We start from the raw sequence: 19055 nt of genomic DNA, 5'->3' as shown, positions 1-19055 counted from the left end.
TTAACCAGGAACGAACCCAGTTAACCAGGAGCGATCCCAGTTAACCAGGAACGAACCCAGTTAGCCAGGAGCGATCCCAGTTAGCCAGGAACGAACCCAGTTAGCCAGGAACGAACCCAGTTAGCCAGGAACGATCCCAGTTAGCCAGGAACGAACCCAGTTAACCAGGAACGAACCCAGTTAGCCAGGAACGATCCCAGTTAGCCAGGAGCGATCCCAGTTAACCAGGAACGAACCCAGTTAACCAGGAACGATCCCAGTTAACCAGGAACGAACCCAGTTAACCAGGAACGAACCCAGTTAGCCAGGAACGATCCCAGTTAGCCAGGAGCGATCCCAGTTAACCAGGAACGAACCCAGTTAACCAGGAACGAACCCAGTTAGCCAGGAACGAACCCAGTTAGCCAGGAACGATCCCAGTTAGCCAGGAGCGATCCCAGTTAGCCAGGAACGAACCCAGTTAACCAGGAACGAACCCAGTTAGCCAGGAGCGATCCCAGTTAGCCAGGAACGAACCCAGTTAGCCAGGAACGAACCCAGTTAGCCAGGAACGATCCCAGTTAGCCAGGAACGAACCCAGTTAACCAGGAACGAACCCAGTTAGCCAGGAGCGAACCCAGTTAACCAGGAACGAACCCAGTTAGCCAGGAGCGATCCCAGTTAACCAGGAACGAACCCAGTTAGCCAGGAGCGATCCCAGTTAGCCAGGAACGAACCCAGTTAGCCAGGAACGAACCCAGTTAGCCAGGAACGATCCCAGTTAGCCAGGAACGAACCCAGTTAACCAGGAACGAACCCAGTTAACCAGGAACGAACCCAGTTAACCAGGAGCGATCCCAGTTAGCCAGGAACGAACCCAGTTAACCAGGAACGAACCCAGTTAACCAGGAGCGATCCCAGTTAACCAGGAACGAACCCAGTTAACCAGGAACGAACCCAGTTAACCAGGAGCGATCCCAGTTAGCCAGGAGCGATCCCAGTTAGCCAGGAACGAACCCAGTTAGCCAGGAGCGATCCCAGTTAACCAGGAACGAACCCAGTTAGCCAGGAGCGATCCCAGTTAACCAGGAACGAACCCAGTTAGCCAGGAGCGATCCCAGTTAGCCAGGAACGAACCCAGTTAGCCAGGAACGAACCCAGTTAGCCAGGAACGATCCCAGTTAGCCAGGAACGAACCCAGTTAACCAGGAACGAACCCAGTTAACCAGGAACGAACCCAGTTAACCAGGAGCGATCCCAGTTAGCCAGGAACGAACCCAGTTAACCAGGAACGAACCCAGTTAACCAGGAACGAACCCAGTTAACCAGGAGCGATCCCAGTTAGATGAACTAAACCATGGAGAGAAAATCTCGTTACCTTTTCTGTGTTAGGAGTCGGAGCGTCGTTTGCTTTCTGCGGCTGCTCTGTCACAGCTGCTGCACACACTTCCTGCTTCTCTGGTTCTGGTTCTGGTTCTGGTTCTGGTTCCTCCTGCTGCTCTTCAGCTGCGTCTCTACCTGCTACCTGGACTGCCGGTTCCTCGGCTTTCTGCTCGTCGTTCAGCCCGGACCCATCCTTTCTGCAGAACAGAACCGCAGACTGAGGTTTCAGTGAACAGCTGGACATACTGGAACACAGGGGGGTCCAAAGTGCGGCCCGGGGCCCCTTGTGGTCCTTGGACTGATTTGTTTGAGTCCCCAACTGCAGTTCAAGAATGATGCAGAAATCTGGTTGATGCAGACTTTTTATTTTTAATCAGGTTAAAACTATTACACAGAATTTTGTTGTAATTGAAAATATTAAAAACATTATTCATGTTTTTATAACCAAGATTTCATAATAAGAACTTTGTTTATCCAGAGGTTTTTACTGAAAAGTCGACTTTGCTTTTATTTAATTTATGAAACTTGGATAAAGTGTTTTGAACAAAACGAATCCAAATCTTGTTTTTATAGCTGAAAATATAAAAGTTTAATCGAATCCAAAACAATTTGAAAACTAGAAGCTTTTCTCATAAAATAGCAGATGTCCAACTTTAAAGCTGCAGGATGTAACTTTTTTGAGAAATATTTTTTCCATATTTCTTGAAACTGTCTCCATGTTGAGACAGATAATCTCTGCCTTCTCTCAGCGCTAGCTAGAAACAACCAATCAAAGCTGGGAGGCGGGTCTAAGCGCTGTCAATCACCCTGTCTTCCCACATGCCTCCCCTCCTTCCCACAGCTCTTCCCATGAATGCTAAGGCTAATTAGCATGACCAAAAGTCACAGTAGATAAATGGCTTTCCTGTAACGGTAAGCTTTTTTCTGTCATTAACACTTTGAGCAGCGAGTACATGAGAATGATTGACAGCAATAAGCCCCGCCTCCTGCATCTGAATGGTTCATTTCTTCAGGCAGCAGCTCAGGGAGGAGATCGATTGGTTCAGATCATCTGTCTCTTAACAAACGGTTTGAAATAATATGTAAAAGACATTTTTTATCAAAGTTACAAACTGCAGCTTTACAGATTTTTAATGTTCCAACGTCTGAACCGAGAATCCAGAACAGTTTCTGAGTCCAAACTCACCTCCACCACTTCAAATAATATTCACATTATTATTGACTTATTGACTCTAACTTGTCAGTTTTATTGAATTCATAACTTTATGAATTCAATTATTATTGAATTCATAATTATTCAACTATTATTGTTACCTGGTCTTTGATGTGAACTCAAGTATTTGCAAGATCCAGGAAGTTCACTTCAAAATAATTCCTTGAATGTATCCAACAAACCCATTTATAAAAGAATGTAGGAATAAATTGGACCGATTTTTTGTAGAACAGATACAGAAACTATTTCACATCTTTTTCTGCTGTTTTGGGACTTAAAGGAAATACTTAATAAACAATATTGTGGCATTAAAATTAAGCTAAAATATTATAATCTTATTTTTGATTATTTGAAACTTTTTGATTCTATTTTATATTCAATCGATCATAAGGAAACTCAAAACATTTTCAGGACAAAAGCCATAAAGACTTTAGTTTAACTTAATGAAATATCTGACATGTTGACCTCGATGTTTTTCTTTCTTATTTCAGTTCTTATTCTCATCAGTCAGATTGTACTCATATTTTATTCTCTATCGTATTTAGTCGATAATGAAAACCACCGGTTCCGATGGCATCAGTCGGAACCGTTTAGGTTTGTTCCGGCTGGAAGAACCGCTCATTTCATCTCTGATTAGTTTCAGTTTTAGAGCCTGGAGGGAAATCATCGGTTCTCAGTACTCACTTCCTCCGACGGAGCTGTTAGTATTCCCTCCTCAAAATGTCCCCCAGCATCAGAATCACCAACTGGACCGGGGAGCGGGTCAGAACCTGCTCGGTTCGCTGTTGTTGACCAGACAGCAGCTGCAGGAGCGGCCGTTACCGGGGCAACCGAGGGGAGGGCGGGCGAGGGGGACGGTTGCTAGGGGAAGCTGTGGTTGCTATGGCGAGGTGTGATGACGCTGCTGAGGCAAACCTCGCGGGATTTCAAAATCTGCTGGGAGACCTCCTGAGAAATCTGCTTCAGAGCGGTGGCGTAATAATAATAATAATAATAATAATATTATTAATTCATTTGTCCTAGTATTTGGGTAAACTTTAAGATAAAAAATTATCACAAAGAAATGGGTTTTATTTTGAAATCATCTGTAAATGAGAAAACCTTGACCAACCACTAGCTAAATCAGTTAATAGCCGATTGGAACAACAAAATATTCTTAAAAAGGCATTTAAAGTTGACATTAGATATTTATATAGACTGTAGAAAAAGTCTAAGTGTCTGACTTTAAGTTTGACTAAATGTTTCCAATTTTCTACCGACTTTTTACCAGAATAATGAGACAGAGGACGAACTAGCTTGATGAAATATAAGTTCAGAAGAAGATATCTCAGGATCCTATCCTGGCCGTCGCTTTTCTGTGCAATTCCACTCAAAAAGAAATCTCAGTCTGGGCTTCCTTTCATTCACTTGGTTTCTCTCCGATAGCAGGCCAATCAGTGAACAGAAAGAGTTTTAGTTTTAGCAGCGGCTGAGCAAAACCGTTCAGTCTGTGTTGGCCACGCCCCCAAATATTGCATTAACGTTCGGTCAACTCTTCTCTCTTTGCAATGGAGGACGTTTTACAGTGCAGCTAAGCTCGTAGCGTCGAGCCGCCGCATTACATAGTGACTGGGTAGAATGTAGAACCTCAGCTCGGTTCTCGCCTCCCAGCGGGAGCCCAGAGCCTCTGGATGCAGGAAACGCAGAACAAGCAGCTGCAGAGAGCAGAGACCATGGAGACGTTTAATAAACCAGCTGATACTCACTCTGCATCTGGCTGCAGCTTGATGACTTCTTCTGGTGCGGCTGGCAATCTGGCAGCAGAAAACAGTCAGTCAGGTTAAAACAGTCAGTCAGAATAAAACAGTCAGTCAGGATAAAACAGTCAGTCAGGTTAAAACAGTCAGTCAGAATAAAACAGTCAGTCAGGATAAAACAGTCAGTCAGGTTAAAACAGTCAGTCAGAATAAAACAGTCAGTCAGGATAAAACAGTCAGTCAGGATAAAACAGTCAGTCAGGTTAAAACAGTCAGTTAGGTTAAAACAGTCAGTCAGAATAAAACAGTCAGTCAGGATAAAACAGTCAGTCAGGTTAAAACAGTCAGTCAGGTTAAAACAGTCAGTTAGGTTAAAACAGTCAGTCAGGTTAAAACAGTCAGTCAGAATAAAACAGTCAGTCAGGATAAAACAGTCAGTCAGGATAAAACAGTCAGTCAGGTTAAAACAGTCAGTCAGGTTAAAACAGTCAGTCAGGTTAAAACAGTCAGTCAGGTTAAAACAGTCAGTCAGAATAAAACAGTCAGTCAGGATAAAACAGTCAGTCAGGTTAAAACAGTCAGTCAGGTTAAAACAGTCAGTTAGGTTAAAACAGTCAGTCAGGTTAAAACAGTCAGTTAGGTTAAAACAGTCAGGTTAAAACAGTCAGTCAGGTTAAAACAGTCAGTTAGGTTAAAACAGTCAGTCAGGTTAAAACAGTCAGTCAGGTTAAAACAGTCAGTTAGGTTAAAACAGTCAGTCAGGTTAAAACAGTCAGTTAGGTTAAAACAGTCAGTCAGGTTAAAACAGTCAGTTAGGTTAAAACAGTCAGGTTAAAACAGTCAGTCAGGTTAAAACAGTCAGTTAGGTTAAAACAGTCAGTCAGGTTAAAACAGTCAGTCAGGTTAAAACAGTCAGTCAGGTTAAAACAGTCAGTCAGGTTAAAACAGTCAGTTAGGTTAAAACAGTCAGTCAGGTTAAAACAGTCAGTTAGGTTAAAACAGTCAGGTTAAAACAGTCAGTCAGGTTAAAACAGTCAGTTAGGTTAAAACAGTCAGTCAGGTTAAAACAGTCAGTCAGGTTAAAACAGTCAGTTAGGTTAAAACAGTCAGTCAGAATAAAACAGTCAGTCAGGATAAAACAGTCAGTCAGGATAAAACAGTCAGTTAGGTTAAAACAGTCAGGATAAAACAGTCAGTCAGGATAAAACAGTCAGTTAGGTTAAAACAGTCAGTTAGGTTAAAACAGTCAGGATAAAACAGTCAGTCAGGTTAAAACAGTCAGTTAGGTTAAAACAGTCAGGATAAAACAGTCAGTCAGGTTAAAACAGTCAGTCAGGATAAAACAGTCAGTCAGGATAAAACAGTCAGTCAGGTTAAAACAGTCAGTTAGGTTAAAACAGTCAGGATAAAACAGTCAGTCAGGATAAAACAGTCAGTTAGGTTAAAACAGTCAGTTAGGTTAAAACAGTCAGGATAAAACAGTCAGTTAGGTTAAAACAGTCAGTCAGGTTAAAACAGTCAGGATAAAACAGTCAGTCAGGTTAAAACAGTCAGTCAGGTTAAAACAGTCAGGATAAAACAGTCAGTCAGGTTAAAACAGTCAGGATAAAACAGTCAGTCAGGTTAAAACAGTCAGTTAGGTTAAAACAGTCAGGATAAAACAGTCAGTCAGGTTAAAACAGTCAGTCAGGTTAAAACAGTCAGTTAGGTTAAAACAGTCAGAATAAAACAGTCAGTCAGGATAAAACAGTCAGTTAGGTTAAAACAGTCAGTCAGGTTAAAACAGTCAGGATAAAACAGTCAGTCAGGATAAAACAGTCAGTCAGGTTAAAACAGTCAGTCAGGTTAAAACAGTCAGTCAGGTTCCTCATAATGTTGGTCCCAGATGAAATCCTGAAGACGTTCTCACTCGGCCTCCGGTTCCTCCGGTTCCTCCGGTTCCTCTGGTTCCTCCAGCAGCTCCTGGCTCTCCAGGGAGAGTTTGATGGAGGTTCCCTCGCTGGCCATCTGCCTCACCGCCATCTCTGCCGTCTGCCGGGCCACCTCTTCGGCCAGGCGGGCCATCTCCATGCGCTCCAGCAGCAGGCTGCAGCAGATACACTGGGTTACAGGGATGCTGTGTGCTGCAGAGGAATCCTCCTGAACCAGCGCCGGCTCACCGTTCCTCCATGGAGGCCAGCGCCACGCCTTCAGCCTCCTTCTTAATGCTTTCGATGAACGGCGTCCAGCGGCCCGTCTGGGTCTCTGCGTCTTCCTGAGATGTTTTTGTCCCGCTGTCTGAAGCCGGGTCCTGCGGGGCCACTTGGGTGGCGCATCTCCCCAGAGCCTGCGCAGAGCCGGACCTCCCCCTCTCCTGCTGGGCCGGGTCGCCCGCTGGACCCTGGGATCCTGCAGCTTTAGGGCGGTTCTGGCCCTCGTTGTCCGACTCCATGTCCTCCAGAACCATGTCGGGCTTCAGTTTGGAGGAAGCTGCAGCAGGAGGAGGAGTCAGAGGTCAACGTTAGGCTTTGTGTCTGGTTAGAAGCGTGTTACAGTGTTGATGCTTTAATCTCCTCCAGGCTGCAGAGACACAATCAAAAGGTTATTGGTTTTTAATTCACTAAGTTAATTAATGAAATATTACTTTTCGAAAACATTTCTGCCTTGCATTGTCAACATGTCAAATATGTGTGTGTGTGTGTGTTTGTCCTGTCTGTCTCTGTGTTGTCCTGCCGACCTGTCCAGGTGACCCTTTGACCTCTGGAGCAAGGCGACCCACAGGGATCAGAACCTGGTTTCTCAACTTTCACACTGAACTTCAACATCAGTCACCATTTTCTTGTTGTTTGTTTTATTCTCATTTGTTCATCTTTTCCAGTTTTATTAGTTTTCATTATTCTTTCATTTTTACTCAGGAGTTTAGCTGAATGTCATTAGCTTAGTGAGTTTGTTTTTCTGTTTGCGTTTGGACCGAAGCAGTAGAAGAAACCGAAGCAAATAGAAGAACAAAAACATGTAAAAACTGAATTTTCTATAATACGTTGTAATTGAAGGCTGAATTGTTTTGTTGATAAATTCTTGCATGTTGGAGAAAAGTTGTCTAACTATGCATACAGAGTTATACTGGTCAAGAACGTAAACAGTAACTGAGGCTGAACTATTTGGCTCTTAGTTTCTGATAATCTTTTTACTCATTTTGTTAATAAAAGTCATTTATAACCAGCCAGTGAATTTATGAACGGGATTTTTTCGTTCTGGTCCAACGTTACGGTGCTGGTGAGCCTGCTGCATCGTTTCTGGATCTTTCAAACCAGGACTGGTTCGGTCCACAGGTCAAAGGTCAAATCACTAAAATAATGGACCAATGCCAGTCTTCCTCTACATTCATGTGTATTTAGTGGAACTGTATATAAATGTGTGGAGAAACTTGTAAGTAATGTCTTGAGATGTTGGTATTTTAAAAAGTTCCTCATGAACTTTGTCATAAAAATCCTATATTGTAATTCTGACCATTTGAATCTCGATTAATTATTCCCACAGGGAATAATGTTTCTGGATGTTTCACAGTCATGTTTCTGGACTGTGGGAGGAAACCGGAGAACCGGACAAAACCCACCACGCACAGGGAGAACATGCAGACTCCGGGAATCGAACCCAGGACCTTCTTGATGCAAGGCAACAGAGTTACCAACTGCGCCAGTGTGCAGCCTATCCCACTTCATAAGACATTAACTCTTACATCTCTGAACGCAAATGATTCTCCGGGAATACGCCTTAAGGTTCAAACTTTAATGCATTTATCTACAATAAATGAAGTACAAATACAGAGAAATGCATTCTGCTTCATCACACATCGTAGCTGCCGTTCAACAATTCAAGATGTGTCAAAGTTGACACATATTAACTAATATATGTGTTCAAGAAATCTACAATAATTTCAGAAAAACAGTAAATTACTAAATTTTTCTGTTGGACAGAAAATGTGCAAATTTAAAATACAAACAACTGCGAGCAAAAATAAATCTGATGCTAAACGTATTCCAGTTCCATCTTCAACTAGAAGACAGAAAGAGGAGTCAAACAGCTGCCTCAATAGTCTGGGCTGAGCAGCTCCCAGTGAGCTCCCAGTGAGATCCCAGTGAGATCCCAGTGAGGTCCCAGTGAGCTCCCAGTGAGATCCCAGTGAGATCCCAGTGAGCTCCCAGTGAGATCCCAGTGGGATCCCAGTGAGGTCCCAGTGAGATCCCAGTGAGCTCCCAGTGAGCTCCCAGTGAGATCCCAGTGAGATCCCAGTGGGATCCCAGTGAGCGCAGCGCCCTGCCAGCATGTGAGCTGGTTCTATGTGCTGGTCGGAGCGTCCCAGCCGTCTCCTCCTGCTGTTCAAGGGGCTCGCAGCGCCTTCCCCCCTGAAACAGAAGGAGAAGAGGGACTGAGTTAGGCTCCGGCCGTCCGACCAAAACAGCGCCTTTAAAACTCAAGAAGAAGAACAGGAAGAACCAGACAGGAAGTGGACCTTTACAAACCCCACATGGAAAACCAAGTCACTCGGCCCGCTAACACTGAGGAAACGCCTGGCTTCAGTCCGTCCACAATTTCCTAATCTACTGACCGCCTGTTTCCTAAACTACTGACCGCCTGTTTCCTAAACTACTGACCACCTGTTTCCGAATATACTGACCGCCTGTTTCCTAAACTACTGACTGCCTGTTTCCGAATATACTGACCGCCTGTTTCCTAAACTACTGACCGCCTGTTTCCTAATCTACTGACCGCCTGTTTCCGAATATACTGACCGCCTGTTTCCTAAACTACTGACCGCCTGTTTCCTAAACTACTGACCGCCTGTTTCCTAAACTACTGACCACCTGTTTCCTAATCTACTGACCGCCTGTCTCCTAATCTACTGACTGACTACAGCAGACCCAGTGGACCTGGACTCACCTTTCTGCAGCACTTCAGTCGCTCCCTGGCGCAGCGTTAGGAAAGAAACACAGAGTGAGTCTGAATGGTCTGAGTGAGGAAGGAAATGATGATGATGGTGATGATGATGATGAAGAACCTCAGCTTCGTCTTTGGGCGGCATTACGAGCTGCGGCATCTTCAGACCCAGGCCGGACACGAACCAGTCCACCACTCTGGAAGCAGACAGGATTAAGTCATGAAACGTTTGGATCGGCTGACTCCTCCTCCGCTCGACGCTTCGGGAGTCACTGAGTTCTCACTTCATGTTTCCGTTCTGACTTTACAAAGATGTTTACTCTAAGCTGTCACATGTTGTTCAGAAATATGTTCAGAAGTGAGACTTTCAGCTGCTTCCATTCACCGATGCTCTGTTTTCTGCAGCTGCTCTGTAAAATGAGACTACTGGCCAGATTATTAGCATAGCCAGGTTATGCTATACTAATAATCTGGTTACAGATTATTAGTATAGAAATAAGATTCACTGAACTAGAAATAAGATTGAGAAGTTTAAGACATAATATATTCTCTGTTTGGAGTAATATCAAAATAAAGTCTGGTGCATTAACAAGGGGGTGGGGGGCACCATCAGGTCACTCAGAATATTTCCCAGAAGTCTTTGGGATCTGAGGTGGGTTTTCTCTTCAGCGTTTGGTTTATTTGTTGCTTCAGAGCCAACAGATCAGACTCTGCAGTTGGGAAGCCATGTTGTTCCTGCACCGCTTCCCGGCGTGCTACAAGGTCAGTGCAGGTCAGCGAGGCCTTGTGTGTTTTTTTGGGCGGGGTCACCAGGAGTTTACAGGAAGCTGAGTCGTTGCCGCGGTAAATAAACCCACCCAGCTCTGCTGTCGGTGTCCAGTGAAATCCCACTGAGAGACTCTGGCGGAGGCGACAGCACTGGAGGCAGAAACAGAGAACGTCGCATTAAAGGGCGGAAACCATCCGCAGCGCAGCGCAGCGTCTGGAGCTGCTCTACCTTTGTCTAGAGAGGAGCGAGAGACTTTTGGTGGCGCTTCCACAGGTACGCCACCAGAGGGCAGAATCACTGGCTGAGGGACTATCTGCTTTATCCAGTTCACCACCCTGCAGGACAGAAGAAGATCTGTCACCTGCTGCTGCAGATAGAGGTCAGGGGTCAGGAGACCCACCGCTTCTGATCGGGTCAGCTCTGGACCCACCGGCTCGGCGGCATCAGGCCGGCCTGACCTTACCTGGACTAACAGAGCAGATCTCACTCTGAGCTCCAGCATGTCCCACTTTACATCATTTCAGATATAAATATAAATAAATAAAAAACTCGGCAGTCAGGAACCAGAAACCTGTTTAATTATCACAGGAAATTGATCAAAACCATGTAAAATGCTGAAGAATTTTACAAATTGGAGATTTTTATTTCTTTTAAATTTGATGTTGAAATGTCGTAAAAGTATAAATATTCTTGATAAACACAACCACAAATGTGAAGTAAGACTTGGGGGCGGGGCCACTGGCCTGCAGTAGCTTGGTTTCCTGATGCCTTGGGCCGGCTCTGACTGTAGTGACCTGTACTCACTTTGGACGGAACTGAGGAGCCAAACTCTCCACTTCAGAAACTTCCTCCTCCGACACCACCTCCACCACGGGGATGTGAGGAAGCGGGTCATAATCTGGATTATAAAACATCCGATCATCTGGAAGAACGGCATCATTTCTGCTTGACTGAACAGGAAGAGGCGGGGTTTAGAAAGCTTACCTGGCATTGTCGCTGCCTCGAACACCTGGAACAACAACAAGCATTAGAACATAAAGTTATTAAATTGTTTTGATTTATTTCAGCAAACTAAGAAATTACTTTATGCTAATTTTAATATGAAGCTGAATATTTAGCTAGCAAGCCAGATATATTGTTGTAGTTAGCTCTGAGCTAAATATTTAGCTAACATGCAAATTCACATGCTGATAACAGGAAGAGGACTATCAAAATAAAAGCTGTGTCTTCCGAACTTTATAATAGTGATGGGATTTTCGGCTCCTTTTCGAGATGCGGCTCTAATGGCTCTTCTTACTGTGGAGAGCCGGCTCTTTCGGCTCCCAAACTTCTCCCCATATATATTTTTGACATAATTAATTAATTAATAGCTTAAACCTAATTTTATAATATTTTGTTTCATTATTGACATTGTTAAGCACTTACGATGAGTAAAAATGCTGCATAATAATGCTATAGCAATACCGATGAGTGTGATGTCTGCCTGTGCAGGTTGTTTGTCGAGCCTGCAGATAGGAAATGCTGACTTTGCTCAGTCTGCACTCTGCCCTGGAGCTTGATGTAGCATTAAAATGAGTCCAAATCTTGCTCCGTTTTATGTCACTCATTTATTTTCACCTATTCAGTTCTCACACTGACTCCCCTTCTTTCTGTGCTTCTTGACCGCTGAGTGAGTGTCTGTACATAAACACCTGCCGACGAACGCTATACAGCTTGGCCAGTTGCCTGCCGTTTCCACAAAAAAAGTGGAGATAAACTTTTTTTTCAGTGTTTTCCCGCCACATTATTAATTAAAACTATGTGTGATTGGTCAGATGTGTGGAGCACACGCTTGACATGAGGGCAGTGGACCGACCGAGGGAAAAAACTCTCCGCTGTAGCTGGCAGAGGAGCAAAACGCGCAAGGAGAGGGAGAAGGAGGGGAGAGACAGCGAGGCACCGCAGGACAAAAAAAAAAACGATGTGGGGAAAAACTATCGGCTCTGGCACTTGCAGAGCACAAGCACAACGACAGGGAGGCGGAGAGACAGCGATATACTGTAGAAAAAAAACGGCTCCCAAATAGGATCCTAAAACGGCTCCCATTGTGGAGCCGGTTCCAATCGTTCACTTCAAAGAGCCGGCTCTTAGAGCCGGATCGTTCGCGACCGACACATCACTAGTTTATAATCTCCTTTCGAATCGCTTCATGTCTTTCTCATCGTTTCTTTTCCTCACATTTCAGCTTAAAGCAGAGGAAGAACCGTTTTAAAGGAAACAGAGACATCAAGCAGCAGGACTGATCAAAATCAGCTTTTATTTTCATGATCTACTTATCTACATGTTTAGCTCCGTAGCTAACTAAACAATTAGCCAGATCAGAGCTAAACATTTAGTATATTTCAAAAACTAAATATTTATTGGAGCTAAATATTTAGCTGGTTTACGTTTTAGCTTGGTGAGAATTTGGCTTTGAAAAATGAACTGCCGTTTTTTTCTTCTTCTCTTATATAAGTCCATAACTTTTTTCTCTTCATTAGCCTAAATAATTGTTCAATTTGGAATTGATAACTTTAATCTTATTATGTACATTTAAATTTATTCATATTTATTCATGATTAAATGTTTATTTTTATTGTTTTGAACCTAATTTATTATTTATTTATGTTGAAAAGAAAAACATGAAAAAATGAGTCAAGAACTAGTTTTCTTTTCTTGACGCTTTTCAGATATTGAGATAAAAGACATAAAATAACAAAACTCAAACACATCTGTAGGCCTTTGAGAAGTCAACTGATCTTGATGTAAATGTCTGGCGGTACCGAACCAGGTCTGGGTCCGAACCGGTTCTCCAGACCCAGCATGTCCTCCCGGCTGGGGGCGGAGCCTCACCTCGGTGTGCTCCTCGGCGGCGTTCTGGGTCTCAGCCGCTTCTCGGTACTTCTCATCCGGCTGAGGCAGAACCTTGGTCAGACCCTGAGCGACCCAGCCCATCACGCCGGTCCTGACAGAGACACAGCCGTGAATTTAACCTGTTAAACCATCAGGAGTTTATTGAGCTTTAAATGATCAGTAGTTTGTACCGATCTCCATCCTCTCCTGGCTGGACAGCAGAAGAAAACAGAAAGCAAATCATGTGATAAAGTTAAAATATCTGCTGAAATGAATCACATCTAAAGAGTTTAAACAGACAGAGCTGATTCCAGCTTTTAGAAATGGAAATCAGTTTGGATCCTCTGATCGGGTCAGAACCTCTCCATGTCCAGGTGACAGGACTCCTGGCTGTTTTACCAGCGAAGGCACCAGGAGAGGTTCTGGTTCTGGTACTGACCCTGCAGTCTACGTTGGACCCCTTGAGCAGAGGTGACCCCGGCGGCTGCGGCAGCGCGCTGACGAAGCCGTTGGACAGCCAGCCCATCACTCCCCCGTTGCTCTGGCTGCAGAGGAAGTTCCTCACAGGTCAGAGGTCAAACCTCTGAGGTGCATGAAGTTCACGCCATGCAGGAATACTTTACCCGTCCTCTGAGGCTTCCTCAGGGCTCGTTGCTGAAGCATTCTTGGCTGCAAAGCGTCAAATAATGATAAACATGTTGCTCTCTCTACCAATCAGGGAACAGCTTACATCAGCAGGTGGAGCGACCTCACCTTCATTCTTCTTCACCGACTCCTCCAGGAGCAGAGAGAGCGAGAGAGAGACACAGACTGTAACTTCACTCATCTTCAGTCCAGACTAACTAACTAACTAACTAACTAACTAACTAACTAACTAACTAACTAACTAACTAACTAACTAACTAACTAACTAACTAACTAACTAACTCTACGGCTCCCGGCGGTCTCTCCCCTTCCCTTCTGCAGATGTTTTTCCTGCTGCACACAGGAGGATTTTCTTTCTCCCTCCTCAGAAAAACGTTCGGTTTGGTTTAAATGTCTTAGTTACTTTTGGCTTTTGCTTGTTTTTGGTTATTTATGGGTTTTGCGTTAATCTAATTTGGTTTTTCATTTCAGTTATTCCCTTTTCAGATTTTATTTCTTTAGGATAATTTAATAAAATAATTTTTCTTGAAGTCAGAAAGTCCTTGTGTGGTTTCCTGTAATCGAACCAAACGAGCCTCATGGATGGAACTGTGACTGACTTTAGGAGCAGCGCCACCTGCCTTCACAAATAGGTGGATCAGACCTGACCACAGGGCAGCCAGGGTCACTGCAAGGTCACTGCAAGGTCACTGCAAGGTCTGCCTCCTGCTCCTCCCCTCACACCTGTAACCTGTTAACTCATCAGCTCAGGTCTTTTGTTCACATTCATCCTCCTCAGTATTTAAGCCTCTCGTTCCCATTCACTCCCTGCAGGATCTTCCCGTCGTTCTTCCTGTGAGCTCTCTATCGTCTCCCAGATTCATGGTTCATGTTCCTTTTTATTTACTCTGTAAGTTTGTTCATATTTTTCATTAAAGAAATCACAAAACAAACGTTTTAATCTCGCTGCATTTGGCCAACTCCCACCGTGACGGTTTCTGCTGGCAGACGCTTCATCTCCTGGTAGAATCAGGGAATCATTTCTCTGTTTTACTTCATGAAATATTTATGACATGAAAATGAGTGTAACTGATTACAGCGTAACATTTTTAAACCATTACTAGTTTGTGTTGTTTCATTTCTGCTTCATAAATTGTTTGCTGTGAAATTTGTTGGACAGGAATCTAAAGGACTCCTCCTTCTGCCTGAGGCGATCTACTTCCTGTACGAACTCCAGCGTAGCGTAGCGTAGCTATCAAACGACACGGACATGAGGAGAGAAAACTAGAAACATTTAAAAAGAGACCTTCAGGAACCCTGAAAAACATCCAAATCATTCCAGAACTCGGAACTGTTTCTGCAGTAGAACCAGTCCGGGAACAGACTGGTTCTACTGGGCCCCAGTAGAACCAGTCCAGAAAAACAGCCAGGCCTGGTTTAAAACTTTTGCACAGTGAGTGTTGTCTTACAGCAGCAGCCGGAGCTTCAGCAGGCTGAGGAACGACCTTCACCACCCAGGAGAACATCCTGCAACAGACGCACCAATCAGCAGGGCTACTGGTTCTACTGGTGGCTGTACTGGTTCTAGTACTGAGCATAGTGTGAATGAATGAATGAATGAATGAATGAATGAATGAATGAATGAATGAATGAATGAATGAATGAAAGGTAGACATCAAAACAGTAAATATCTTTACACAGGCTGATAAAACAACATTTAAAAATAGAAACTGATAAATTTCATGGTGACTTAATGACTTTATTAACCTGAATTCTTCTATATTTATGCAAAACCTTGTATTATTTAACATTTTAATATTTCCTTGACCTATTGGCCATTAAATATCATCTTAGATCAATATTGACCCAATGCCACCAAACACCATGATCACTAACTGAACACAAAGTGATCTTTGCAGTGTCCTAGTTAAAGTACACCCTTCACCTGCGCAGCAGAGCTCTCAAGGTTTGAATGAAGAACGTAGTTTTTATGTTTAGCGAGACATCCAGAAAAATGACGTGACAATTTTCATATTTTTAACTTGTAGGGCAGAAACATCAGAACGGCCAGCAGGCGGCGCCAAAGCTGCACTACCAGGAAACTCCACAGGGGGGAGACAGTCCCACTGCCTCAGGTCGGGGTCAGAGGTCACTGACCCTCCAGCTCTCTTATTAACTCAGCAGATCAGCCGGTCCAACAGAACCAGAGAAATGACAGGAAGTCACTTCGTCCAGTTGTTTATGATTGGTGACCGGACCAGAACCAGAACCAAACCAGAACTGGACCAGAACCAAACTGGTCGAGAACCAAACCTGAACCAAACCAAACCAGAACAAAATGCAAACTGGACTAGAACCATGCCAGAACCGGACCAGAGCCAAACTGGACCAGAACCAAACCAGATCCAAATCAGAACCAGAACCAAACCAGATCAGAACCAGGCCTTTCCTCAGCAGCTCTTAGCGACGCTTCATCCCTAAGAGAACTAAATTCTGGGATTGAACTGCGGACGGTTTTTGATGCAGCGGCCGTCTTACCTGCGACTCTACGGGAGGCTGAGCATGCCGAACGCACAGAGACCCAGAGAGCGGTGCAGCCGGTGCAGATCTGCGGGGATTTCCTCTGCAGCAGCCTGGAGGGAGCTGACAGGATTAACCTGAAGGTCAGGCCTCAATCCCTCAGATTATTAACGTCAGAGGAGCAACATGGACAAACTACAGTGGCCTGACAAACTACCAGGAACCCATTTGATGCCTTTCTGAATGGAAAACTCCTTCAACTTCTGAGAGCTGAGTGTGTTTCTACAGACAGCTGGGAGGAAACGGGCCCTGAACTGGGATCAACTGGTTAGAGACGTGAGAATGCAGATTATTCCTGGTCTGGGCTGCAGGAGGAGTACCCAGAGAGAACCCAACCAGGCAAACGGAGAACATGCAAACTCCATGCAGAAAGCCCCAGGCTGGGATTCAAACCCACAACCGCTGCTCCCCGCAGCAGAGCTCACGGCGCCCCCAGCAGGTCGATCTGAGGCGACGCACTTTGAAAAAGCAAAAGTGTCAATAATAATAAAACTCCGTCGCACCATATTGGACAATAACAAGATGTTCATGTTTAACTTTCTTTACTCAAACTGTCGTTTTGAGTTTTGTTCTATAACCAACTGCGATTCTTTTTCAGGCTCCAGGTGCTTCGGGTCGGCTCCCGTCTCTAAGCTGCAGAGTTTAAAATCAAACAGAACATGCTGTAATCTATTATTCCTTTTTCTGGCTAAATAAATATTTAAAGTTCACCCATGTGGGAAGTCTGTGACTCACAAAAGGTGTTTCTGTTTGCATCTAAAGCTGCTTCAGTTTTTCCTCCTCCTGGTCTGTTGGCAGGACGATCAGATCACCGTCTGTAAAATGTTCCTATTAAAACAAAACAATATTGCAGGCGGCTGTATTTAATCCTTTCAGACGATTCGTGTAGCTAACCTGAGCTCTGAGCTTTAGCTCCCAGAGGGACAAGGATGGAGTCTGTAAAGTTATGCTAAAATATTAGCAGCGATATTAGGGGTTATTTAGAGAAATCTTTCATAGTCATATTTTCACAGTGTTATTCCTGCATTTATCAGTGTCATGGTTAGTAACTAAATATTTAGCTTGCAAATTAAATATTTAATTAGCTAGCTAAATATTTAGTGTATTAACTAAATACCTAGTTAGCAAGCTAGCCTGCTAGCTAAATATTTAGTTTTCAATTATGACATTTACAAATGAATGAACATGAACCTGAGTATTTTTTTTACTATAAAAGGCTGAATAAACCAAATTCTTGCTGCTAATATCTGACTTAGTAAGTTTCCAAACAGCGGTCATCTGAAAGGAGGATGAGGAGGAGAGAAAGCGAGAGACGATGTCAGAGATGATTAAGGAGGATTCAGGTTGAGCAACAGGTAAACAACTCTTCAGGTAAATCTGCGGCTCGTTTCCAGGTGAGTCTGAGGATGAAAACATTTTAATCTTCCCTCTGGAACAACCTGAGCAGGAAGACGGTCAGGTCTAGAAACAGTCCAGCGTTCCCGTCTCAGCCTGATTGTTTCCATGGAAGCGTTCCTGCTGGAGCGACAGGAGGCGCCGGCAGATCCCATTATCAGCTCAGGATTAGCTGGAGCAGGACAGCGCCATGACACACAGCCATGACACGGCCCGGTCCCGGCTCAAAGACAGCCGCACAGGCGTCCATCCTGACGGGACGTCTGGAAGAGAGCCGGGGACGGACGCAGGTCAGAGGTCGTCTCTGGGGTTCAGGCTGGAGCTGAGAGCCGAATATGATCAATAACCGAGAGCAGCTGCAGATGATCTGTGATGGGGCTAATCCTGATTAGCTCTGACACAAAGAGCAGCAGGACGAGGACAAGACAAAGACACAGAGGACAAAGACGTCCATCTCATCTCACACCTTCACCATGATGTTTGATGCTTTCACAAAACTATCCTAGTTCACTTCTGGACAAAGAGCGGTCACATGTCTATATAATAAAGGTCTGTTTATTTAAATGTACCAGTAATAATAATGATTTAGAAAATGAATGTTAGAGCTCCAGCATTTCCTGAATCAGATGAAAACATCTGGTTTGGGCCATCTCTCTGTTTTCTCTCAAATCGTTCTGGTTTCCATCTTTAAGCTTCTCGAATCATTTTCTGCACGTTTTCTTATTATTCCCGCCTGACTGAGAAATAAGCCTCCGGTCACCAGGTGGCAGCACTGCTCCAAATAATCAGCAGGCTGCCCGAAGTAGAAGCCGACCAACGGAGGGACAAGTCAGCCAAGTCCTTCTCAAGTGGGCGGGAATAAAAAACAAAATGGCGGCAGAGCAAGTGAAGCAAATACAATGTTAGGGTCAGGCTAAGATATTTTATTACAAAAATAAAGTAATAATAATCGCAGACTATAGGCACAAAGTTGTAAGATTTAATGAGGAAAAATCTTTGATGGTTATGAAGATGTGACTTGATCCACTCAGCAAATCCACGTGGTTCTTTCTTCCACATAGATTCTGTTGTTGCTCAGAGTACTGGGCTTGATAGCAGAGCTGATCTCTACTGAACAGGTTGAATTTAAAACTCTTTATTTTTCCCCATTTAAATCTGCAATTTATTTCCCTGCAGCAGCAGCGCCCTCTTGTGGTGAAAAGTTGAATCAGGAACAGAAAAGAAGCCAGAAAGACATCTTTGTCTTTCAGCTGTGATTTTATTGTGAAACCTCAGATCCTCTAGTGCACAGGTGTCAAAGTCCAGTCCTCCAGTCGCTGTCCTGCAGTTTTTAGATGAGCCACAGGTACAAAACACTGGAATGAAACGGCTTCATGACCTCCTCCTGGTGTAGATCGGTTCTCCAGCTTCTTGCTGATTATTCTGTCCAGGTGGTGCAGCAGAGCCACATCCAAAAGTTGCAGTTCAGCGGCCCTTGAGGACTGGAGTTTGACATCCCAGCTCTAGTGAGTCCACAGGCCTTTCAGAACATGACCTGATTACAGCAACGTTGTCACAATCTAACGCTGCAGAAAAACTACAAAATAAA

General features: G+C 44.1%; 1 protein-coding gene across 1 annotated transcript; it reads right to left on the bottom strand.

Annotated features, from left to right (window-relative positions):
• Window positions 1-6110: 6110 nt before the first annotated feature.
• On the bottom strand, window positions 6111-16096 carry LOC106700267. Its single transcript, XM_023345993.1, has 15 exons — window positions 16031-16096; window positions 14962-15019; window positions 13622-13643; window positions 13492-13537; window positions 13308-13413; window positions 13060-13079; window positions 12869-12980; window positions 10982-11006; window positions 10802-10895; window positions 10226-10332; window positions 10086-10146; window positions 9350-9425; window positions 9232-9256; window positions 6471-6780; window positions 6111-6397 (listed from the first exon to the last, which is right to left on the bottom strand). The coding sequence occupies exons 2-15, from the start codon at window positions 15016-15018 to the stop codon at window positions 6217-6219; spliced, it is 1242 nt and encodes a 413-aa protein (XP_023201761.1). The 5' UTR covers window position 15019; window positions 16031-16096; the 3' UTR covers window positions 6111-6216.
• Window positions 16097-19055: the final 2959 nt, after the last annotated feature.

This window comes from Xiphophorus maculatus, chromosome 2 (genome assembly GCF_002775205.1).
Source record: "Xiphophorus maculatus strain JP 163 A chromosome 2, X_maculatus-5.0-male, whole genome shotgun sequence".
In the NCBI taxonomy this organism is placed as follows: domain Eukaryota; kingdom Metazoa; phylum Chordata; class Actinopteri; order Cyprinodontiformes; family Poeciliidae; genus Xiphophorus; species Xiphophorus maculatus.
The sequence above is the reverse complement of the archived record's forward strand: the minus strand, read 5'-3'. Positions and strand labels throughout refer to the sequence as shown.

Coding starts and splice junctions, on each gene's coding strand:
- LOC106700267 (XM_023345993.1), bottom strand. CDS start 15,018: ATGTTCTCCTGGGTGGTGAAGGTCGTTCCTCAGCCTGCTGAAGCTCCG. Junction 13,414..13,491: donor GAGGAAGCCTCAGAGGACGG/GTAAAGTATTCC, acceptor CTTCCTCTGCAG/CCAGAGCAACGGGGGAGTGA. Junction 10,333..10,801: donor GCTCCTCAGTTCCGTCCAAA/GTGAGTACAGGT, acceptor TCTGTCCTGCAG/GGTGGTGAACTGGATAAAGC.